Source organism: Anabrus simplex, chromosome 6 (assembly GCF_040414725.1).
Source record: "Anabrus simplex isolate iqAnaSimp1 chromosome 6, ASM4041472v1, whole genome shotgun sequence".
In the NCBI taxonomy this organism is placed as follows: domain Eukaryota; kingdom Metazoa; phylum Arthropoda; class Insecta; order Orthoptera; family Tettigoniidae; genus Anabrus; species Anabrus simplex.
The window spans coordinates 346,316,378-346,342,218 of NC_090270.1; the positions used below are offsets into that span (position 1 = coordinate 346,316,378).

The 25,841-nt window shown below is 37.0% G+C and overlaps 1 protein-coding gene across 2 annotated transcripts in view; it reads right to left on the minus strand.

The window, feature by feature from the left end:
- Positions 1-16,827, minus strand: part of LOC136875810 (sodium-coupled monocarboxylate transporter 2) — an 89,486-nt gene extending 72,659 nt beyond the window's left edge. The window contains exons 1-2 of one of the 2 annotated variants that reach the window (XM_068228139.1): positions 16,706-16,827; positions 1,390-1,608 (exon numbers count right to left, since the gene is read on the minus strand). In XM_068228139.1, the coding sequence (XP_068084240.1) occupies positions 1,390-1,601 (212 nt within the window). In that variant the 5' untranslated portion in view covers positions 1,602-1,608; positions 16,706-16,827. Of the gene's footprint in view, positions 1-1,389; positions 1,609-10,730; positions 10,846-16,705 lie in introns of those variants that run through there. The other variant, XM_068228140.1, reaches the window with a different exon arrangement.
- Between the last annotated feature and the right edge of the window lie 9,014 nt (positions 16,828-25,841).

The window sequence follows — 25,841 nt, forward strand, 5'->3', positions numbered from 1 at the left end:
ATTTCCAAAAACAAAAAAAGATGTATTTCTTTATTTTTAAAGGAGATTCCAAATACCAAATTTCATGTCTGTAACATCTTCAGTTTTTGAGATATCAGTATCCTAATAAAAATAATTCAACCCCATTTTCAGTCATTTTTACCCCCCACCCAAGTGGTTTTTCTGAAAACAAAAAAATACATGTTTCTTTATTTTAATAGAGATAAAACACATTTTTCACTTCTGCAACATGTTAAGTTTTTGAAATATACTGTAGACATGCACATTTTAAAATTTCACCTCGCTTTTAGTTCCCCTTAAATGGAGTTTCCAAAAACAAATCACCTGTGTTTCTTTACAGGAGATTCCAAATACCAGTTTTTAAGTCTGTAACATTTTACATTTGTGAGATATACCATAGATGTAGTCTTTCAATTAATTCACCCCATTTGTCACTCCTGTTTAACAAACATTAATTGGATTTTCCAAAAACAAAAAAATACGTTTTTCTTCATTTTTAAAGGAGATTCCAAATATCAATTTTCAGGTCTGTAATATCTTCAGTTTCTGAAATATAAGTATCCTCATTAAAGGCATTCAACCCCTTTTTCACACTTTTTCACCCCTCGTAGTGGGATTTTCTGAAAACAAAAAATATGTGTTTCTTTATTTTTAAAGGAGATTCTAAATACCAATTTTTACATCTGTAAACTTTTAAAATTTTGAGATATAGATACATTAATTTTAAAAATTCACCCCCTTTTAACCCCCTTAGCAATGGGATATCCAAAAATCCTCCCTTAGCAAACACCTACATTGCGATGTAAATGTGTCCTCAAAATTTCATTTTGTTATGTCCAGTAGTTTTGGCTTGGCGATGATGAATCAGTCAGTTAGTCAGTCAGGACATGTTCTTTTATATTTATAGATATGTGATGAATATGAAAAGAACAATGAATTGTGATATAGATGCACATATTGCTGTAAGTGGGCCCATGCAGAGTGCAGTGGTCAAAATTCTCCTGAAAACTGGGTTTGTGACTTTTGGTTGTGTAATTAGATATGAAGCATCTATCATAATTGTGCAACTGACATCCAAGACTATCGGCATGTAGGCCTATCCATTAAATTTATGGATGGCGCTATTACCCCATTAGTATGGCGGAATTGCCATTGTGACATGGTCAATACCGCCACATTCAGTGTCTCACAAAAACACACTCATTACCTATACATTATGTATAACAACTAATTATACTACACAAACTATTAGGCCTATAATAAGGAAACATATTCTGTATTTTGTCACTTACTACATTCAAATATATTAACATGAAATGACATTATCCTTAAGGTGGCGTCCCATCCTCCCCTAATAGTTCAGTGAAATGTTTCATAAGCTGATCTTACCTTGCAATTAAAGACATCGATATTGGAAAAATGCCCATTGTTTTTCCACCCATCAAATACTCGGAGGTTGTATTCTGTTTCTGAGGTGCAAAAAATGCAAAATAAACTCCAATCAATGCTGAAAGGACCAAACTTAGGCCAAACACAACATAATCTATCCAGTCAAACAGTTTTCTGGGATCGAGATTGGTTATTGATTCGCTTGCATTCATCTTTTACCTGAAATCAGTGAGAATATTGTATAGAAATTAATATAATATGTAGAATATATTCTAGTACAAGAAAGTTACAAAGAGGAGGTTTCTGTGTTTAATCTAGAAATATCCTAAGATTAGTTGCTGAATCTTATGATTTAAAAAGTTGACAATTAGAAATATTTTAAACTACAAGAATATGTAACTTATTCTAGGTACTACCTTATTATTGCACACTGGTAGTTAACATCTCATGGTCTTATCTTTTCTGGAGCCAGGGGAGTAGTTGTGGGGTGGGGGGTTAGAACCCCCGCTTTGCTATTTTTATTACATACATCATCATTATAGACCGTTATGCCTTTCAGCATTCAGTCTGCAAGCGTCTGTGAATTTACTAAACATCGCCATAATCCTCTATTTGCAGCTAGTGCTGTGACCTGATTTAGTCCTATACCTCTTATCTTTAAATCATTAGAAACTGAGTCTAACCATCGTCGTCTTGGTCTACCTCTACTCCTCTTACCCTCCATAACAGAGTCCATTATTCTCCTAGGTAAACTATCTTCCTCCATTCACCTCACATGACCCCACCACTGAAGCCGGTTTATGCGTACAGCTTCGTCCATCGAGTTCATTCCTAACTTAGCCTTTAGCTCCTCATTCTGAGTACCTTTCTGCTATTGTTCCCATCGGTTTGCACCAGCAATCATTCTTGCTACTTTCATGTTTGTTACTTCTAACTTAATAATAAGATATTCTGAGTCCACCCAGATTTCACTACCGTAAAGCAAAGTTGGTCTGAAAACAGACCGATATAAAGATAGTTTTGTCTGGGAGCTGACTTTCTTCTTACAGAATACTGTTGATCGCAACTGCGAGCTCACTGCATTAGCTTTACAACACCTTGATTCAATCTCACTTACTATATTACCATCTTGGGAGAACACACATCCTAAATACTTGAAATTATCTACCTGTTCCAGCTTTGTACCACCAATATGACATTCAATTCTGTTGAATTTCTTACCTACTGACATCAATTTAGTCTTTGAAAGGCTAATTTTCATACCATACTCATTGCACCTATTTTCAGAGCAGGCTTTCGGTACAATCTGCCATTAAGACCAAGTCGTCAGCATAGGCCAGACTGCTATTTTTATTTAAATAATATAAACGTAAACTGACAATAAACAATGAACTAAATAATCATTCACAGAGACATAACCAACAGATCTGCTAAATCTATTTTCTAAGAAGCATCAAAAGTTGGATTTTAGATTATAAACTGAACTTGCCATTCACTGTAAAACTGTTGACCTTGATCATAGAGTTCTTGTTCTGTATTTTAATGTAAGATTTTGTTGTGTACTGCAATCTGAACATCAACATAATTTACTTGTATCAGCATCCTTATAACGACACTCATGTATGTGCACACTACACATGCACAAGTGCCTTCATAATGTTCTATCATAATTTTATAACTACAACCCCCCTCCCCCCACCGAAACAGCTACAGATGAACCATCAATTCAAATATCTTCGAAGTGTTATCTCTGATACTGGTTCTATAGACAAGGAAATTTCCCACAGAATTCAGGCAGGTAGCAACTTCTACAAAATAGTTAAAGACATAATATGGAACAAGAAAATACCAGCAAAATGTAAGAGAGTCATATATGAAACCTATTACATACCAATCCTGACCTATGGTTGCAAAACATGGACCATGAGAAATAAAGATGTGAGTAGAATCCAGACAGCACTGAGATTTGTCCGTGGCATGATCGGGAAAACATGGAGGGGCAGAGTCCGTAATGAGGAAATCCGCAAGCAGGCTCAAGTTTTAAGACTGCAGGACAAAATCACATTACAGCGACTGAGATGGTACGGACATATGCGACGCATGGGAGATAACAGATTACCAAAACAAATGTATGATCTAAAACTTGAAGACTAAAGACCAATAGGACGACCAAGACTCAGGTACAAGGACAGCGTGAAGATTGACATTGAACAGCGAGGACATACTTTGGAAAGCATCGACGAAGGAGAGAAGTTCAGAGACCGGAACTGGTGGAGAAGCCTTGTTCGCTGACCCATCGGTTAAGATGGAACGACATGGGATATGTATGTATGTAACCCCCACCTCATCGGCCAATCCTGGCTACGCTACCGTCTGGAGCACTTTGTTAAATGGAAGTTAGCGAGAGCTGAACATTGGAAAAGGGGGACAAAAGACAGAGATGTGAGTAAGGAAAAGTAATCCATGCATACTGGACAGAGAGTAAAGCAAATGATGACGTGGTCAGAGAGATCACAGATGTGTAATGAATAACATCTGAACATCCTGGTGGGGTGAGGTGAAGAACATGATGGGGTTCACAGATATGAAGAATTACTAAGAGCAGTGCAAAACAAATGAGAGGGTTGCAACTAGAAGGCAAAGCTTTTTGCATAGAAATCAATATTGTAATCATGAAAACTTTGGTTCATTGAAAAGGAACTGAGGAATGTGCTAAACTGAAGGATAGGAATTAATGAACAATCATGTTAACAAATAAAACTATTATCCAGCAAAGATAAGACAGCATTTATGAAATGAAAGAACCATATTCCCCTCATGTTCTATGAACATTTAAACCTTGTTAACCAGAACACTGAATACTGTAGGAGAAAATAATTATAATATTAGAAATAAACAAACATTAAAATTCCCATCTCACTGGGAGTGAAGTCCTTGTTACACAAATATCAAAAAGAACTATTTACCAATTAGAACTAAAAGACAGGAAGTGCTTAGAAAAACTATAAATAACTACATTTGGAGAAAGTGTATTACTCAATAAAGACATTTAAACCAAAGCAATTTTGCCATTGAGTTTGTCACCAAACTATATTCCAAAAACAGAAAGCTACATTTATAACTTTGCAGTTATTCTAATTGACTTTAATGGTCTAATTTTTATGGTAAATAGTCGGCTCACCACAAAAATTATAATCTGATTAGAATGTTCATTTAAGTCTTATATAAAACTATTGGTCATGATCCTAGATTTTTCCATTCAACAGTTCAATAATAATGTTTTTGATATTATGTTCCACTAACTATTTTTATAATTTTCGGAGATGCTGAGGTGCTGGAATTTTGTTTTGCAGGAGTTGTTTTATGTGTCAGTAAATATACTGACATGAGGCTGGTGTATTTAAGCACCTGCAAATTCCATCAGACCGTGTGGGTATCAAACTTGCCAACTTGACAGTGCTGTACCTTGTGAGCTACTCAACAGTTCATACACTGCCGGATACCTCATTATCTTGTGCCCATTTCACAATCCAGCGAGCTAAGCTATCTGATAAGGAGCTTAGTCAGCTCCAGGGTTATTTCAGGCTATGGGGATATCCCCAGAAGGGCAGAGTTGTTTACAGACCAAATGTTTGCTTAATCGGCAGAGGCCGACACTGCCGTTTACTTTAAAGATATGAAAACGCCTAAAATATTTTAATTCTTTTTTTCACCATACATTTATATTTTCTTTATTAAATAAATAAATAAATATTTATTTATTATTTCTTTATTTTGCCTGACTCCTTGGATGAATGGTCAGTTCAGAAGGTCCTGGGTTCAATTCCCGGTCAAGTTTGGGTTAAAATTGCATCTGATTAATTCTTCTGGCTCAGGGACTAGGTGTTTCTGTTTGTCCCAACACTCTTGTCTTGGTATTCAGACAACACGCCATACTACCAACCACCACAATACTGAATACATCCCTCTTCATAGAGTTGTCGTCAGGAAGGGCATCCAGTAGTAAAACATGGTCACATCGACACGTGCAACACAGTTCGCATCTGCAACCCCACAGGTGTGGGAAGAGTCGTAGAAGAGCAAGGATTATTTCTTTATTTGAAGTTACATCATTTCAACAAACATTATATTAAATACTGGGTAATGTATAGCTGCCTTTGCTAGCGAGACCTCGTGTTTACAGTGCACTACGTCTTCTCCTGTCTCAGTCTCATCCTGGCTATGAGGTCAGATAGTGCATGCATTTCAGTGGCTTGGTAGACTGATACGTAATAGCAACTTCGGGATCAGTGAGGAAAGCAACAGGAAAGTACCTCACTTCTTTGTAAGCCTCTTCGGTAGTGCCTGTGACAGCTGTTGAAGCCTTCAGGCTGAGGACTGAACATACATACAGCGATACGAGAAGTGAGGTTTAGCAGCACTTCGTTCTTTTACAATGCTTGGTAAAGCTAAAGGTTCCACCTTATGGAACCTGAGCTTTACCAAGCATTGTCAAATCTTGAGTCAATACAGAAAAAAAATGAAGTTTTTAATACTAAATAAAAAAAGCACTTCGTTCATCGCTGTGCAGTCGATTTTGGTCCTGCAGACGTCTATTTGTCCTGTCAATGGTAGACGCCTGCTTTGTTTTGCTTTAAAGGTAGATATTATGAAAATTCATTGAACATTTCACAAAGTACTTTTTTTTCGATCAGACGTCCGTCGTTGACGGAGTCACGAACTGAAATAACAGACGACACTGTGCTTTTTCGAAATCAGACTGACGGTTCCGAAGTTATAGTCTAACAATTGCCCTCGAGCATGGTACCACCAAAATGGGGTCTTATTTGGTGGCCATCTTGTTTTGACAGGTGATGTCATAGTTTTTCCGTTTTGGTATGCATGTCAAATTGTAGTACCGGCCCCGTGGTGTTTACCCTGAGCCCCGGGGTTCGATTCCCGGCCAGGTCAGGGTTTTTTACCTGAACCTGAGGGCTGGTTCGAGTTCAACTCAGCCTACCTGGTTAGAATTGAGGAGCAATCTGATGGTGAGAAAGCGCCTAGAAAGCCAAGAATAACAGCCGAGAAGATTCGTTCTGCTGACCAAACGACACCTCGTAATCTGCAGGCCTTTGGGCTGAGCAGTGGTCGCTTGGTAGTCCAAGGCCCTTCAAGGGCTGCAGTGCCATGGGGTTAGTTAGTCAAATTGTACTTTAAGAGGTCTTCTTTGCAACGACCATATTGTTAATATATGAGGAGATATCACCATTGTAAAATAGTGTCACGTTTTGTGACGGGTGTTTCAGCACTAGTAGACTACGTGCCCTGGACGGGACCATCAAAACAAAGTGCGTTATTTGCAACAAAGGTTCCTCAGTTCTCCTGAAACAATACAAGTGAGTAGAGAATGCACTATATTATGGTTTTAATGATGAAAGCGGTAGCAACAGTTGCTAAAATATCTGCTGTGAAAGTGACATTATTCTGAGGCAGTCTTTTTCTCTGATTATTTAGGAACTGGGTCATGGAATTAATCTATACATAGATAAGCAGGCAGCAGTGAACACCCTACATACTCGTAATGGTACAACTAATTGCTGAAAAGCTCGACATACCATAGTCCACTGTCAGTGTTGCAGTATCTTAAGACTGAAAAATTCTGCAGCAAATGCGGATAGAAAGAGAAGTGGAAGACCTACCAGCCTTTATAGAGCATAGGACCAGTCACTGGTGGGACTTACAGCTGGGTCTGCACACACAGGATTGTATTTCTGGGGTGGGAGTCCAAATCAGAAAGCCAATTTTATCCAGCGTGACATTTATTATTAGTTATACCTTACAGTTGGACCGCAGTAGCTCGCACGGCCTTCTGAGCTCAAGTTGGCAGGTTTGATCCTGGCTCAGTCAGGTGCTATTTGAAGGTGCTCAAATATGCCAGCGTCGTGTTGGTAGATTTATTGGCACGTTGAAGATCTCCTAGAGATAAATTCCAGCACCTCAGTGACTTCAAAAACCATAAAAGTAATTAGTGGGATGTGAAACCAATAACACTATCCTTATTATTGTTGGATTGCAATAATCCTCGTGACATTTTTAGTACGCAAAATCATATTGCCATGTACCCATTATTATCCACACAAAATGAAATTATTTATATATTGAAAGAGTTTACTAAAAACAGATTTGGCAAATCCGTCTATCTGTTCTACTCGACCCATTTGCTTCATTTCTCTTCTGTTCTCTCCAGAATTACCTGCCAGTGAATTATGAGATATTGATAGGTCTCCAAGTTCAGGCAACTTTGCGTAATCATAAAATCAAGTCATTAAATGATCGCTCCAATAATTATTGGGCAACAAAATTTAAATTTTTGTTTGTTAAATGGGAGTGAAAGGGTGTTTCTGGTACATTTTTTTCTGCTGATTTCAAATTCGTTTTTAGAATTTTTCCATCACTCACAGTTTTGAGTAATTTTCAAAAAATAAAAAAAAATGTTGTTGTTCCTACTAAAACTTATTATCTAAACTTAAATTTCATTTACATACCTAAAAAGTATGAGAGGTAGATTTTCGGCTGAACTTAGCTTGAGGAACATCCCTTTTCAGTGACCAGCAGTAGTCAGCCAGCATATTTGGACCCAATTTTCCCTTGTAACGGCTTTCAAATTCGACGATGTCTTGATGGAAACGTTCCCCGTGTTCGTTTGAGACAGCGCCGAGATTTTCAGGGAAAAAGTCAAGATGCGAGTCCAAGAAGTGTATTTTAAGAGACATATTACATCCCATGTGTTTATAGTTTTGTAGAAGTTCACTAATATGTTCCCTGTAATTCTCTGACCTGTTGTTTCCTAGAAAGTTTGTGAGCACCTTCTTAAATGATGAGCATGCAGCTAGTTCGTATGTTTTTAACTTGCTTTCAAACACTGTATCTTTCATCAGTTCTTTGATCTGAGGACCAACAAATATGCCTTCCTTTAGTTTAGCTACAGATAGTTTTGGAAATTTGGTTTGGAGAAATTGAAATGCATCCGTACTATGATCAAGTGCTTTTACAAAATTCTTTATCAAACCTAGTTTTATGTGTAATGGGGGCAGTATGATTTTGTCAGATGCAACAAGAGGCTGATGAATGACATTTTCCTGTCCTGGAGTAAATGACTGTCTTTTTGGCCAGTTCTTTTTTATATAGTGATTATTTCTATCTCGACTATCCCACTTGCATAAAAAGCAGCAAAATTTTGTATATCCTAACTGCAAACCAAGTAAGAGAGCTACAACTTTCAAATCTGAACATATCTGCCAGGTATACTTTTCATACTGGATAGCAGATAGTACCATTTTCATGTTCTCATATGATTCCTGTAAGTTAGCTGCATGGGCTACAGGAACTGATGGAAATGTATTTCCATTGTTAAGCAGTACCGCTTTCAAACTTCTTTTTGAAGAATCAATGAATAAACACCATTCTTCTGGATTATGCTGCTGCCCTAGTAACTCGAAGAGACCTGTAACATCATTGCAGAAAACTAGTTCTTCCTTTTTAGAAAAAAGATGCTCAAATTCCTTTTGACGTTGGCGGAAGAAGCACAATTTGGTATCTTTCTCTATAAGGTTCCAGCCTTTTAGTCTTGAAGCGAGTAATTCTGATTTGGCTTTAGACAAATTAAGATCACGAACCAAATCATTTAGGTCTGATTGTGTAAGTAAATGAGGCTCAGAAGAAGCAGCAGAACTTTCTACAAAGGGTTGGTCATCATCCATTTTATCATCACATAACTCTTCACCAACATCAACTTCTTCATCTCCATGCATCAACGATCTATCTGGTGGAGAAGGTATAGGAAGCCCTGGACCATGTAGAACCGGTCTGGTTGCTGATTTCAGAGATGGATATACAACTGTATGTTTTGACTTTGAAGATATACCAGAGATATTAGTGACACAAAAATATCAATCGGTCAAATGATCCGTAGGTTCCCTCCACTGCATCGGAATTCCAAAAGGTATATGGCGAGTCCCCTTCATCCATCCAGTCAGTAGAGTTACACATGAAGCACAACATATGTTAGGGGCCCAATTCTGATTCAGATCCATCTTGCAATCAAAATACAACTCATAAGCTTCCTTAATTAAAGTAGTAACGTTCGCCTCTGCGCTTTAAGGGTTAACTCGCCACATATATTACAGAAACTATCAGGTTTATTTTTACAGTTGCGACGCATTTTTCACACAATAAAATAAAACACTACTGTATATTGAACACAAACTATCTCCTTTCAATAGACTTTGGAAGCACAACTCTATGCAGACAGTCGCATGAAAGAAATCTCTAATTCAACTAACAACTGCAATGTTTTAAAGTTTCTACTTGTTGTGGCAACAATGAATAGTATGGAATTCTGTACATTCTTAAGAGAATAAAAAGTAAAAAAATATAGTAAGAGTATTATAAACCAACAATTATAGTAGTTTATTAATCTTTGTTAATGGTAGCATGGTAACCCGTAAATATGAAAACAAAGATTTGAAATTACAAAAAAACTGTGGGTGATGGGAAGTTTCTGGTTTCATATTCGTTATCAGCACACAAAAGTACATAAGAATCACCATAAATTATGCATTTAACAAAATCATTGTTGACCAGTGAAAATTGCAGGCGAAGGCTTACCCTAGCCCGCAATACATTCTGTACTAAGCAGGTTGCTGAGCGACTAACACTTTCATTAATGATCTAATAAATGTGATTTTCATCCTTAGTAATATCATTGCATGCAGCCATGTTTGATTATAACCTATGAAGCCAGAGAGTATACACTTCCTCTGATGATGGAAGAATACTATTCTCTGCTAGATCTGAATATACTCAACAAATGGCAGAATGTTTCTAATAACTTACGTACTGCTGAGACAAAATGGTCGATGTATGCACAGAAGGGAAGGTATCAAGTATTAGCCATGGCCAGGCAAGATTGTTTCAAAATGCTAAGATCCAGATACGGCCAAATAGTCAAAGCACAGAGAATATTGTATGGAAAGAAGCATTATAAACTGCATTACCAGTACTGAATGTTCATAAAACAATTTATTGAAAATGGCAAGCAATTTATACTATTCATCAATGTATATTTTCATTTCTTGCTTCCGAGCTAGCAGTATTTTCCCCTGTTGGACAAGGTTCAGTTGGCACTCTGTTGTCTTTGAGAAATTTTATGAAATCATCCTATTGAAAGTTTGAACAGAACAGAAGTTTTAAGTTAAATTTTAAATAAAAAGACTCATATTACGGGAGATATTTTGTATTTCAAATGTCATGCTTTCTTTTATAACTTAGTATTGAAATTTGAATTTTGAAACAACACTCACATCAAAGTTCAATTTGTGCTTGCCTTAGACTAAATAGCTAGTTTCTTGCAGGATGATCAAACAGACAGAGAGTTATGAATCAATTTTATGCCATCATTTGCCTTAAATGGATCTGAAATGTGTAAACAGCACAGATTTCTGCAAAAATATCAGACTGATAAAATTTATTGTTTAATACCATCAAATTCACACAGTACACAGCAGAAATAGAAATGTTAAACAAATGTAAACAGAAAGTTACAAAACGAATTCAAGTTGTCCGGGGGATCGTGTCGAAACATCTATTATAGAATCAGGATTTCTGAGTTTACATTAACATGTTGGTTATGCCAGTCCATTCAGTCTCTCTTTGTTCATTGTCGAGCACAAGTAAGTTTTCAGCTGATGCAGATAGGTAAATCTTTCCTCACAATGGGAAGGATTTGAAGCAGAGTTTGAATGTCTAAGAAGAAACTCTCTCTGAGCACTTTTCTAATGCTTCAGCTGTGTTCTTTGGCCTGTCACTCAGCTCCAGTTTTCCAGTTTCTCCTCCCATCTCTCAAATTCATCATTCACAAAACTTTTTTCAATTTGAGAGGTCACTACTACATGTGTGACCAGTTGACTCTTGGTAAAAGTAGCATTTTTTAGTGGTGTATTTGCATACTTTATGCCATCCATTGTGCAGCCATATATGAAATAACCAGAAGTTACCATGCTCAACCTAGCAAATTACTTGGTAGTTGCTGGTTGTAAGAATTAGTTGATTCCATTTATTCTCTTCATTTTTAATATTTACCAGCAAGGGACTGCAAATCCTGGAAAAGTCTTAGCAGCAAATGAGGAGGCTAGTGACTATCAACCCATGGTTAGTGAAACAAATACTACCATTTTATAAGGAGGTGCAGGTTGGAAAGAAATAGGGTTAGAAATGGCTGTGGAAGTAAGGAGAAATTGAAGGAACTTACTAGGAAATTGAATCTAGCAAAGAAGTCACCTAAGGATAACATGATGGCAGCATAAGTAGTGGTCATACAAATATCATTGAAAAATGAAAGAGTATGTATAGGTACTTTAAGGCACAAACAGGTTCCAAGAAGGACATTCTAAGAATAATTAATTAACTAGGGGAGTGTGTATGTGAGGATCTTCAAAAGACGGAAGTATTCAGTCAGCAGTATGTAAAGATTGTTGGTTACAAGGAGGTGGTGACTAATACCAAAGAAGTGTTAAAATTTACCTATGACAACAATTATATTTTCAGTAAGATACAAAAGTTGAAAACTAGAAAAGCAGCTGGAATTGGTTTTGGGGGATATACTAAAGACAATGAGCTGGGATATTGTACCATATCTGAAGTACTTATTTGATTATTGTTTACATGAAGGAGCTATACCAAATGAATGGAGAGTTGCTATAGTAGCCCCTGTGTATAAAGGAAAGGGTAATAGACATAAAGCTGAAAATTACAGGCCAGTCTTTGATATGCATTGTATGTAAGCTTTGGGAAAGCATTCTTTCTGATTATATTAGGTATGTATACAAAATTAATAACTGGTTCAATAGAAGGCAGTTCGGTTTTAGGAAAGGTTATTACACTGAAGCTCAACTTATAGGATTCCAGCAAGATATAGCAGATATCTTGGATTCTGGAAGTCAAATGGACTGTATCGCAATTGACCTGTCTAAAGCATTTGATAGGATGGATCATGGGAGACTACTGGCACAAATGAGTGCTATTGGACTAGAAAAAAGAGTGACTGAATGGGTTGCTATATTTCTAGAAAATAGAACTCAGAGAATTAGAGTAGGTGAAGATTTATCTGTCCCTTTAATAATTAAGAGGGGAATTCCTCAAGGCAGTATTATTGGACCTTTATGTTTTCTTATATATATATATATATATATATATAAAAATGATATGTGTAAAGAAGTGGAATCAGAGATAAGGCTTTTTGCAGATGATGTTATTGTGAACAGAGTAATAAATAGGGTAAGTTACAAGATTGTGAGCAACTGCAATGGAACATCGATGATGTTGTGAGATGGACAGCAGGCAATGGTATGATGATAAACAGAGTTAAAAGTCAGGTTGTGAATTTCAGATATTGGAAAAGTCCTCTTAGTTTTAATTACTGTGTTGATGGGGTGGGAGTTCCTTTTGGGCATCATTGTAAGTACCTAGGTGTTAATGTAGGGAAAGTCTTCATTGGGGTAATCACATAAATGGGATTATAAATAAAGGATACAGATCTCTGCACATGGTTATGAGTGTATTTAGGGGTTGTAGTAAGGATGTCAAGAAGAAGGCATATAAGTCTTTGGTAAGACCCAAACTAGGGTATGGTTCCAGTATAAAGGACCCTCACCAGGATTACTTGATTCAGGAACTGGAAAAATTCCAAAGGAAAGCAGTTCGATTTGTTCTGGGTGATATCTGACAAAAGAGTAGTGTTACAAAAATGTTGCAAGGTTTGGGCTGGGAAGACTTGGGAGAAAGGAGATGAGCTGCTCGACTAAGTGGTATGTTCTGAGCTGTCAGTGGAGAGATGGCATGGGAGGACATTAGTAGACAAATAAGTTTGAGTGGTTTTCATAAAAGTAGGAAAGATCACAATATGAAGATTAAAGCTGGAATTCAAGAGGACAAATCGGGGCAAATATTCATTTATAGGAAGTGGATTTAGGGATTGGAATAACTTACCAAGAGAGATGTTCAATAAATTTCCAGTTTCTTTGAAGTCGTTTAAGAAAAGGCTAGGAAAACAACAGATATAGAATCTGCCACCTGGGCGACTGCCCTAAATGAAGATCAGTAGTGATTGATTGATTGATTGATTGATTGATCGATTGATTGATTGATTGATTGATTGATTGATTGATTGATTGATTGATTGATTGATTCTCTGATGTGCTAGTATCTACTAGAAAAATTATTGCTACAGTTACTTCAATTGCTAACAAATTGTCTGTAAGGTTATAAGTTTTACAAATAGGAGAAGTCCTCTCAGTTTTAATTACTGCATTGATGGGGTGAAAGTTCCTTTTGGGGATCATTGTGAGTACCTAGGTGTTAATATAAGGAAAGATCTTCATTGGGGTAATCACATAATTCACCATCATCATCATCATCCTAAACCATCTCCAGTTTCCCGGGTGTGGTATATGAGCCTCCTCCATCTCATCCTGTCATTATACCATTCTTCCTCCACCAACTTGTCCCAATCATGACCTCTCAGCAGTACACCGTTCTTAACTAAATCTATCCATTTCCTTCGTGGCCTTCCCACTGGTCGTCTTCCTTCTACTTTTCTGTCAAATTCCTTCCTTACAGTTATGTTTACTGGCATCCTCTTCATGTGACCAAACCACTTCAGTCTTGATATCTGAATCTTATTGAGGAGAGAATCATCTATTCCTATTTCTTCTCTTATTTTCTCATTCATAATCTTGTCTTTCCTGGTTTTTCTGGATCATAGTGCGTAGGAATTTCATTTCAGCTGCCTGAAGTTCGGAATTATCTCTATTGGTGAGTGTTGTGGTTTCGAGACTCTGTGTAAGAATTGGTGTATAATAGGACTTGTACAATGTCATTTTTGTTTTCATGGGTATTTACTCATCCCACAGCAGGTATGATTGTAAATAAAGGATACAGATCTCTGCACATGGTAATGAGGGTATTTAGGGGCTGTAGTAAGGATGTAAAGGAGAGGACATATAAGTCTCTGGTAAGACCTCAACTAGAGTATGGTTCTAGTGTATGTGACACTCACCAGGATTACTTTATTCAAGAACTGGAAACATTCCAAAGAAAAGCAGCTCGATATGTTCTGGGTGATTTGCGACAAAAGAGTAGCGTTACAAAAATATTGCAAAGTTTAGGCTAGGAAGACTTGGGAGAAAGGAGACGAGCTGCTTGACTAAGTGGTATGTTAAAATACAAGTGTTTATTTTTAAGTTCACCTATTCTGAGTTGTCAGTGGAGAGATGGCATGGAATGACATCAGTAGATGAATAAGTTTGAGTGGTGTCTTTAAAAGTAGGAAAGATCACAATATGAAGATAAAGCTGGAATTCAAGAGGACAAATTGGTGCAAATATTCATTTATAGGAAGGGGAGTTAGGGATTGGAATAACTTACCAAGGGAGATGTTCAATAAATTTCCAATTTCTTTGAAATCGTTTAGGAAAAGGCTAGGAAAACATCAGATAGGGAATCTGCCACCTGGGCGACTGCCCTAAGAGCATATCAGTATTGATTGATTGATTTGAAACTTTTCAAGTAAACATGACACACTCATTTTAACCACCTCTGATTTAATAGATCCTCCAACCATCAATGAAGTAGATCTCACAATTAAAGAACTAAAAATTTACAAGACATGCGGGAACCCTTAGCAGAAATCTGGAAAAATGCTGGAAAATCTGTGTGATCATAAATCTCCATCAAAAATGTGGATCTCAGAAAAAATTAATATAGTTCTACAATTTAAAAATCTTGTAGAAATCATCACACACATCTTAAATGAGAAAGAAACATGGATAAATAGAACTAACAAAATTAAAAATGCCCGATTTCTACCCTGGTCAATGAATAATGAGAAATGCCTGTCAATAGACACTTAAGATCGAACACTATAAAACCGTAACTCTGCCAGAAGCCACTTAGGTTTGTGAAACCCTGTTCCAAACTAAAAATGAAGGAAGAACTGATCAACTCAAAACTGAAAGAAGCAACATCATAAATTGCATAAACAAAAAACTATCAGGTTAAAGATGTCTGGAGGCTCCTTCCCAATGAAACTGTCTATCGAGAGATTGACCCAATCACAAGCACAATGAAGAAGAAAAGAATATTGTATTTCTTTAACATCTTGTGACTGCCAGTAAACAGGATTTTATGACAACTAGTATGAGAAATCTTGGAAAAAGACAGAAGGGCAAGGGAGCCACAAAATTCAGCAAGATCTCAAAACAATTGGACTCAAGATAGGAGATACAGAGAATTAGATAAAAATGTTAATACTCTTCTTAAGACTCACAAATTTTCAGCAGAAATGATACATAGAAGGGCTATAGTGATTTCAGATTAACTGAGAAAATTACAATTGGAATATGCCCAATAATAATAAATAATACTAATATAATAAGTTTCCTGCAGATAAACCTACTAATTAAGCTATACTGAACATTTTTTCCATTGACACAGTTGATGGCATTTGGATCTTTGTTCTCCTAAATAAGGTACTTCAAGATTTCATATTTTGATAAAAAGAGTGACAACATTAATGTACGAATATAATTTGATTATGCCTGTGATTTGAGTTACAGATGCCTTAATTGTTAGGAACACAATTGTCTATTTTGAGCAAAGTATAGTAACACATTTAATACTCAATTATAGATTACTTTCTAGGTAATAGTAGAATACCACTAGATTTCATAAATTTTGGGTCAGGTTCAAATTATCAAAATAAGAAATTTGGTAGTTTAAACTCTTCAGGAATCTTTCTTCGCCTGTATATCCTTCTCAGTGTATATACATTAAATGTCAGTGTAACTGTAAGTCTTCTTTACTAATATCTTCTTAATATTAGGTTACCTCTTTAACTGAGTTCGAGACACCAGTTTAATTTTGAACATGGTATGGTCATTCCTGGTAGCCCAATATAAAATTGAAAATTGGTGAATTTTCTAGAAATATATTGTGAAACATTAAGCAAAATACTTTTTTAAAATTTCTTGGTTATATTAGTGGTTACCACAAGCCTTCCAGGGAATCAACTCTAGTTCTAAGGAGAGTTGATCTAGAATGCAATGTGTGTTACAGAGAAATACAACCTTCATCAACAAGTTGGTGCAGATCTGTATTGGTAACATTTTTGAGTTGACCCCTTAAATGAATGTCCTTGAAGATGGAATAGTTTGATGGAAAGACAAATCATAAAGATAAAATATTAAAAAAAATTGCACATGCAAATAAACTTTGTTCATACCTGTGGTTTTCAACTTAAGATGACTTATTGTTGTTTGTTTTGAGATTGTTGGGTGGGTAGCTGAAGCAAGCTGTCCCCCTACACAGAGTGATTCAGACAATTGTGTTAACGACGAGTGGGACAAGAGGAAGCCTTCAAGAGGTGGGGATAACAAGAGAAGAATGTGTTGCAACTTATGGCAATGGAATTACAATTTGCTTAACTCTATTTACTGTTGGGGTAGGGAGAGCAGGATGTGGAGACAAGGCCACTGCTTCCAGTAGCTGAAAGTAGGACACAGCATCTCATAAGACAGTGAAGAAGATACAACCAATCTACCTGTCATCTTATCTGATACTGTTTCTTTTTTTTCTTTTACTCCACAGTCACTACTTAACTTTTCTTATTTGTTAGGCAATGAAATAATTTTATTGCCTTCATTCCATTGGTTAGGAACATCACAATCATCATTCCCAGATTTTTCTGTATTGATTTTGTGTGATGCTCTGTGCCTCTTAATTTTCGAGCTAGGATTTAGAAACTTATAACTAGTGATTGGAAAACTATAAGAAAAAAAATGTACTTGGACTGCATTACGGTTACCTTAATCAATTACAATTATTTCACAGAACACCTGTCTTAAGGAAATCACTGGATTATTTTATTTTTGGCATGGAGCCGAAATACTGGCCCTGCGGTGTAGGGGTAGCATGCCTGCCTCTTATTTCGAGGCCCTGGGTTTGATTACCGGTCAGGTCAGGGATTTTTACCTGCATCTGAGGGCTGGTTTGAGGTCCACTCAGCCTACGTGATTACAATTAAGGAGCTATCTGATGGTGAGATGGCGGCCCCGGTCTAGAATGCAAAGAATAACGGCCGAGAGGATCCGCCCTGCTGACCACTCTACACCTCGTAATCTGTAGGCCTTCGGGCTGAGCAGCAGTCGCTTGGTAGTTAATGGTCCTTCAGGGCTGTTGTGTAATGGGGTTGGTTTGGTTTGGTCTTATGGAGCTGAAATGATACAAAAGTTTGTAAAGAAAAAGATATGACCCCCTTTATTTTGTGTTTTTTTAGCATAGACACATTAAGTGACTATTATCGCTAAGTGAGACTAAATGTGATACATAGTAACTTTCAAAATTATTTTTCACTTCATTTTCATGAGTGACTCATACTGTTTCAAATAGTTTGCCATTTACTGTATGAAATAACTGTTTTTAAAAATCCACATCATTAAGTCTCAACCTCTTTGGGTGAAAGTACTGTATATCATTGTATTTACTAAAAAGACACTCTACAGGGGCAATTGAAGGAATATCCCCAGCAGTGACGGATGTTGTAGAGGTAAGGAAGTGGCTGTTGAAGTTACTGGTTTATCTCAATCAATCAGTCACTACTGATCTGCATTCAGGGCAGTCGCCTAGGTGACAAATTCCATATGAATTGTTTACCAGCTTTTTCTTAAATATTTTCAACAAACTTGGTAATTTACTGAGCATTTCCCTTGATAATTTATTCCAATCCCTTACTTCTTGTCTTATTTGCCCCAAGTTGTCCTCTTGAATTCCAACTTTATCTTCATATCAAGCTTATTCTTCTACTTACAGTACGTCATGCCGTGCCAACTCACCACTGAGAGCTTGAAACATACCACTTGACCATGGTGGCCACACATGCTCCATATGGACTTAATTATTACAGTTAATTGTGTCCAGGTTCCACCTTGTCAATACAATTCAGAATGTATTATTATTATTTAAACTATCATTTACTTATATACACACACAAGTACATGTTTCGAGGAAACTGAATTCTCTTCTTCAGCTTTTAAGTAAAATCACATGTATCAAAAACCTTATTTAAAATGAACTATCTGCTAACAGATTGCAAAGAAGAAGATGACAATACAACAATGCAACAATATTAAAAATTCAAACATGAAAGTCCTTTTAATATAGTTTAATATTGTTGTATTGTCATCTTCTTCTTTGCAATCTGTTAGCACATGGCTCATTTTAAGTAAGGTTTTCGATACATGTGATTTTACTAAAAAGCTGAAGAAGAGAATTCAGTTTTCTTGAAACATGTACTTGTACATGTACATGAACTTCATGTTCATCACACTGCCGTCACTAAAAGCCATACGCCATTTCATTTCAGTAAATGATAGTTTAAATAATAATACATTCTGAATTGTATCGACAAGGTGGACAATTAACTTTAATGACATACCACATAGTCGAACATCTCGTCTTGATACTCGTAAGTCTTCCCAGCCCAGAATTTGCACTATCATTTTAATAAAACTACTGTTTTGTCGAAAATCACCCAGAATAAATTGTGCTCCTTTGAATTTCTTCCAGTTCTCGTATCAAGTAGTCGTGCTGACCGTCCCATACACTCTAACTGCGGTCTTACCACAGACTTATACGCCCTCTCCTTGACATCCCTACTACAACCCCTAAATACTCTCATGATCATGTGAAGAGATCTATAACCTTTCTTAACTACTTTGTTAGTATGATGAAGATTATCCTCTATCTTAACACTTAGATACTTACACTGTTCCCCATCAAGACAATAACTAAAACTCTTGGTGAAACTTACAACTTGACTTTTCATACCGTTGTCTGCTGTCCATCTCACTATGTTGTTTAAGTCCCCCCTGCAACTCATTTACTACTCTCTATAGTATAACATCATCCAAAAATATCCTTACGGTACCTGTGATTCCAGATTTTTACTCATGTCATTGATATACAGTATATAAGAAGAAAAAAAATTGTTCCAGCCTTCTTCTTTGGTCTTTCCTCTTGGTCAACTTGCCATTTGTGAATTTTGGATCTGAAAATACCCTGTTTTTGCCATCTGCTGGTGTAATTCCTGCTTCTTTCAAATCAGTTTTGATTTCACCAATCCATGTCATTGTGTCTGTTTTGTCTTTACTCCTGTTTTCATAGAACTCAGCTATTTGTTTGGAAGTCTGTCTGGATGTGTTCTTTTAATATGTCCATAGAATATTAGCCTGCATTTTCTAACGTCACTGTGAATATTTGTGTATTGTTTGATTTCCTGTCGGCATCTGAGTGGGTATAGACTGTCAGTGAGTTTTGGGCCTAGAATTTTTCTTATGATTTTGCATTCCTTTTTCTCTGTGTTTTCAATAGTCTGGCTCCATGGCTAAATGGTTAGCATGCTGCCCTTTGGTCAAAGGGGTCCCGGGTTCAATTCCCGGCAGGGTCGGGAATTTTAACCATAATTGGTTAATTTCGCTGACACGGGAGCTGAGTGTATGTGTTGTCTTCATCATCATTTTTCATCGTAATTCTGTACTGTATCTAGACCAGGAGGTAAAACTTTACGTCTGGTCGCCTGTTCGCCGTTGCTCCCTTAGCACCACCCAGGGGTCATGTATATAGTGTAGATCTTATAACAATAGACGTCACGTCAACCGCCATTCTTCAGCATGTGCAAGACACCCTGGCTGTTCCAATATCGACCAGAACAATTTCCCGTCGATTAGTTGAAGGAGGCCTGCACTCCCGGCGTCCGCTCAGAAGACTACCATTGACTCCACAGCATAGACGTGCACGCCTGGCATGGTGCCGGGCTAGAGCGACTTGGATGAGGGAATGGCGGAACGTCATGTTCTCCGATGAGTCATGCTTCTGTTCTGTCAGTGATAGTCACCGCAGACGCGTGTGGCGTCGGCGTGGAGAAAGGTCAAATCCGGCCGTAACTGTGGAGCGCCCTACCGCTAGACAATGCGGCATCATGGTTTGGAGCGCAATTGCGTATGATTCCACGTCACCTCTAGTGCGTATTCAAGGCACGTTAAATGCCCACCGTTACGTGCAGCATGTGCTGCGGCCGGTGGCACTCCCGTACCTTCAGGGGCTGCCCAATGCTCTGTTTCAGCAGGATAATGCCCGCCCACACACTGCTCGCATCTCCCAACAGGCTCTACGAGGTATACAGATGCTTCCGTGGCCAGCATACTCTCCGGATCTCTCACCAATCGAACACGTGTGGGATCTCATTGGACGCCGTTTGCAAACTCTGCCCCAGCCTCATACGGACGACCAACTGTGGCAAATGGTTGACAGAGAATGGAGAACCATCCCTCAGGACACCATCCGCACTCTTATTGACTCTGTACCTCGACGTGTTTCTGCGTGCATCGCCGCTCGCGGTGGTCCTACATCCTACTGAGTCAATGCCGTGCGCATTGTGTAACCTGCATATCGGTTTGAAATAAACATCAATTATTCGTCCGTGCCATCTCTGTTTTTTCCCCCAATTTTCATCCCTTTTGAACCACTCCTCCTTGGTGTTGCATTTGCTCTGTCAGTCAGTGTATTATTACTGGTGTGGTAGAATGATTAGCTCTATGACCAGCAGCCTTTGCCCTCAGAAATTAACCTGGTACTCATTTTCAGTGTAGGCTGAGTGAACTTCAGGACCATATGCACCTCCGGAAGTGGAAATTTTGTTTCTTAAATTTTTTGACTACCTGACAGGGAATCAAACCCACGTCCTGAACATTTCATCCACTCTAACTTAAATCTCAGTTTAGGTCAACAGTCGAGAGCCCAAGATTTATTTTACTCTTCCTAATGAGTAAATGGTCTTCCTTTGGTGTAGTTGTGCTCTTCTGACCACAGTTTTCTTCCTTCAGTGATAAGAAAAGAACTCAGTTTCATGTTATTGCATCAAAATTGAATTTACCGTGGCCACACTGTGAAGAAATTGATCTTTTTGTCATATTTTCAATCAAAATTTACTTAGTTGTGAATTCACACTTCATTTGCCGTACTATCAAGCATTCTTTTACATTGACAATGAAGTAACCATCTTAAACAAGGGCACACAGTATTGATAATAATGTGAATTTAAATAAACCCTTGTTATAAAATTTATACAAAACATAGGAGCCTGTCTTAGATAATAATTGTAATGCTGGTTGTACAATTCTGATCACACAAAGTACAATTTGGATCACACCCTTTCCAAAACAAATGCATGATACCATATTTTGCAGTCCTGGCTTTGAATCCACAGTCATTTCTTTCACTGATTTCTCACAGTTACATTCCAGATGACAAAATCTACACTGGTTGTCTTTCCAATGTCAATGCAGCTTGCCTCCTTTCTCCCAAGTCTTCCCAGCCCAAACTTTGCAACATGTAACACTATTCTTTTACAAGATATTAGAATAACTTGTTATTGATGGTTTTCACTTTACAAAGGAAAAAATTAAAAGTATCCTCCTATTCAATACATAACATAATTTCATCATTAGATGGGGTAATAAAATTCAAACAAGTTTCAATTCGTTTGAGCCATCTTCAGTGAAATAAGGGGGGTTAAAGTGATTTACATAATACGAGCTAAAAATGTGCTAAAACATAATGAACAAACAAATGAAAAACAAAAGAGATATGACAGAAATTTAAATAATATAATATTTCCATAATTAGATGGAGCAATAAATAAATCATTGAGAAAAATTCAGTGAAAAAGGTTAATATAAAACATAATTGAATCTAAAAAGTGTGTTAAACTTAAGAAATGAAAACAAATGATACAGATGGAAATGGATGAAATCACTGTGTTGAAAATTCAGGCCAACAATCTGTCCCTGTAGTCACCATCACCATCTTTTGTCGGATCCCAAAGGTCTCTGGCTTGGGTTTAATTGGTGTACTCGCTATCTTTCAGCCATTAGGAAACGTACTTTCAATGTTCATCATTCTTGTTATATTAACAGAATTCAAACAAAACAGATTTAAAATTTACATTTTTCTTGCAAAGGGGTCATTTACTTACTGGGGAATTATGTACCCTCTCCCTTGCCAGGCACTGCCTGAAATAGACACTGGTTAGTTAAGCCCTATAATCCTTCCCCCACCAGCACCATTTCCTTCTGATTTTGCATCCTGAGTATAGAACATATTTTCTATATTCCTATATTTTTCACCTTCTTCCCCGCTCCACTAAGTGGTATGTTCCGAGCTGTCAGTGGAGAGATGGTATGGAATGACAGTAGTAGATGAATAAGTTTGAGTGGTGTCTTTAAAAGTAGGAAAGATCACAATATGAAGATAAAGTTGGAATTCAAGAGGACAAATTGGGACAAATATTCATTTATAAGAAGAGGAGTTAGAGATTGGAATAACTTACCGAGGGAGATGTTCTATAAATTTCCAATTTCTTTGCAAAAATTTAAGAAAAAGGTTTGGAAAACAACAGATAGGATATCTGCCACCTGGGCTACTTCACTAAATGCAGATCAGTAGTGATTGATAGTGATAGAATGATACTCCTTTATAAGAAATCTAAAAATGGTAGTTCAGAAGGAAAGTATAGGTACAACAACATAAAGCAAATATACAGGGAAAATTAAATGAGCAGAAGTTAGGGCCGGTGAAAACTATACTAGAAACTCTAAAAATAAGTGTAAAGCTGCCTGGGAAGTTATAAATAAGGAAATAGACAGGAAGGTAAGAAAGGAACCAGAAGTCTTGAATAACTTTTTGTGAACTCAGTACAGAATATTGCCAGTCATGGTAATCAGTCTGTAGAGGGAGACAAGACTCAACCTACAGTCATGGATATGTTAGGTAACCAGCAGCACCAACAGATCAAAGTTTACATTGGAAGAAGTTACACCGGATGGTTTACAGAACTTGGTAATTCTAAAACAGGAGATTCTTATGGTATCTCAAACTCCCTTTTAAAAGAAATTATTGATTTAATAGTGCTCCTGCTAACTGCATATTCAGGGAAGGGGTTATACCAGACTGTCTGAAGAATGCATTAATAGTTCCGGTTTATAAGAAAGGGGATAGAAATAGTCCAGAGAGCTACCGACCAATAACACTTGTGCCAATATTTTCGAAAATAATAGAATATTGTATGAAAATATAACTTTAAAAATATTTTGAGAACAACCTAATAAATGCTTTGCAGTTTGGTTTCAGGGCAGGAAAATCAACCACTAAAGCTGTAGAATGTGTAATCTCTTAAATAAAAAATAATTTTGAGTCCCACACAATTGTTGGTGCTACATTTAGCTTTAGATACAGTTTCACATGAGATAATAATTTCTAAATTTAAGCATTAGGGTCTTGAACTATCATTAGCTAAGTCTTTCCTCACAAATATAAGCCAAAAGGTAACAGCTGACAATCAACAGTCAGAGTTACTTCAAGTAATAACAGGAGTAGTCCAGCGGTCAGTAGTCAGGCCATTCGTTTTTCTTGTGTATATTATTGACTTTCCTGGGAACTTATCAGGCAAGTCTGTACTTTATGTGGATGACATAACTCTCATAACAGCAGATACATAATTAGAAAATGTAGTTACTCAAATCAGGGAGAGGTTTCAGGAGTCATTGACGTAGTTATTTCATCTAAGCAGTACAACTAGGGAGCGCAGCAACAAGTCAGTGAAAATGTTAGGATTCCAACTGACTTTGAATGTTCATACACAACTACTGGTATGTAAGAAACTGTCCCAAGTCATTTTTACTGCAAAAACTGAAGAAATGTGTTAGCAAACCTCAAATAATATCTGCTTACTATAGTTTCTTTCATTCAAATCTACAGTATGAAACAATAATGTGCGGAATTTCCAAAGGGGCTCAGGATGTCAAAAGAAAGCAATCGTGTAGGGCCATTCTCCAAGAACTGGGAATAATGACTCTTCCCTCAATATACACTTACCAATGGATAATGAAGAAAACTTGATTAAATACCTGTTAAGAAAGGAGGTACATCAATGTAACACAAGAGGAAGAAATGATATAGACACTCCTCATGTTAGACTACAGAAAACACAAACATATCATAACTACACAGTAATGATACTCTTTAACAAGCTCCCATTGGAATTAAGAGAAATGTTTGTAAAATCCTTTCAAAAGACTAAAAAGCTGGTTGATGAGAAACAGCATTTACAGTATATAGGAATTTGAAGAGAAATTGGTACACCTCCATATAAATTAATAAAGATGTGTAAATACATAAATATGTAGATATTTTATTTGTTGATACAGCACAAAATAGTTAGTACCGTATACCGTATGTATAGTCATGATCTTTTAGAACATATTTTTATGGATTGTTGGACTTTGGTGTATTACAATGTACATTGTTTAATGACAATAAATTCTACTCTTATGTTGTTATCATTTTATCTGCATGAAGATTTGTAGTGCTTGTCATGCTAGTTTTCTTTTGATTTATATTTATGTTATTGTCATTCTTGAAGAGAGATTTTTTGAACTTAACAATCTGAAAATACTGATCTAATGTTAAATGGGATGAAGATACCGTATTACCTTTCATATTTTTGGCATCAGTTTCTTTTCAGTTGACAGTAAGATTCGTTTCACAGAGTTGTTGGCTGATACAAAGCTTGTAGCATTAAAAGTTAAAGTTGACTTATGTTCTGTTGACTTCATTACATTTGGCTACATGACTGATGATTCATTTTGGGTTGAATGTTTGAAGGACTCTCAGGAATTTTAGACAAGGCTATTGTTTTTTCTGTAACCAAATGACTGAAGGACAATGAAGGTACATAACTGACCATTTCATATAAATATTCTTCTCTGATCTTCTGCATGGCATCTGCAGACAAAAAAAGAAACATCTGTGATTAAAATTGTACGATTCAATCCAATTGAAAATGTACTGCATTTACTTCAACTATCTATCGATAAAATAGTCACAGAGAAATACAAGAGATGGTCTTTCCGGTATCCTATACCTGTCTTGAAGTTGCAGAGCTATGACGTTATTATAAGTAGCACTTTACACTTCAAGAAAAGGTCCCAGGGTTTAGCTAAAACAACTTCAAGAACAACATGAAATACAATGAACCATCACTCACCTTCAAAAGTATAATCGGCAATATCTTGCGAACTACCGGGCAAGTTGGCCATGCGGTTAGGAGCGTGCAGCTGTGAGCTCGCATCCGAGACATAGTGGGTTCGAACCCCACTGTTGGCAACCCTGAAGATGGTTTTCTGTGGTTTCCTATTTTCACACCAGGCAAATACTGGCCACGGCCGCTTCCTTCCCATTCCTAGGCCTTTCCTGTCCCATTGTCGCCATAAGACCTATCTGTGTCGGTGCGACGTTAAGCAAAT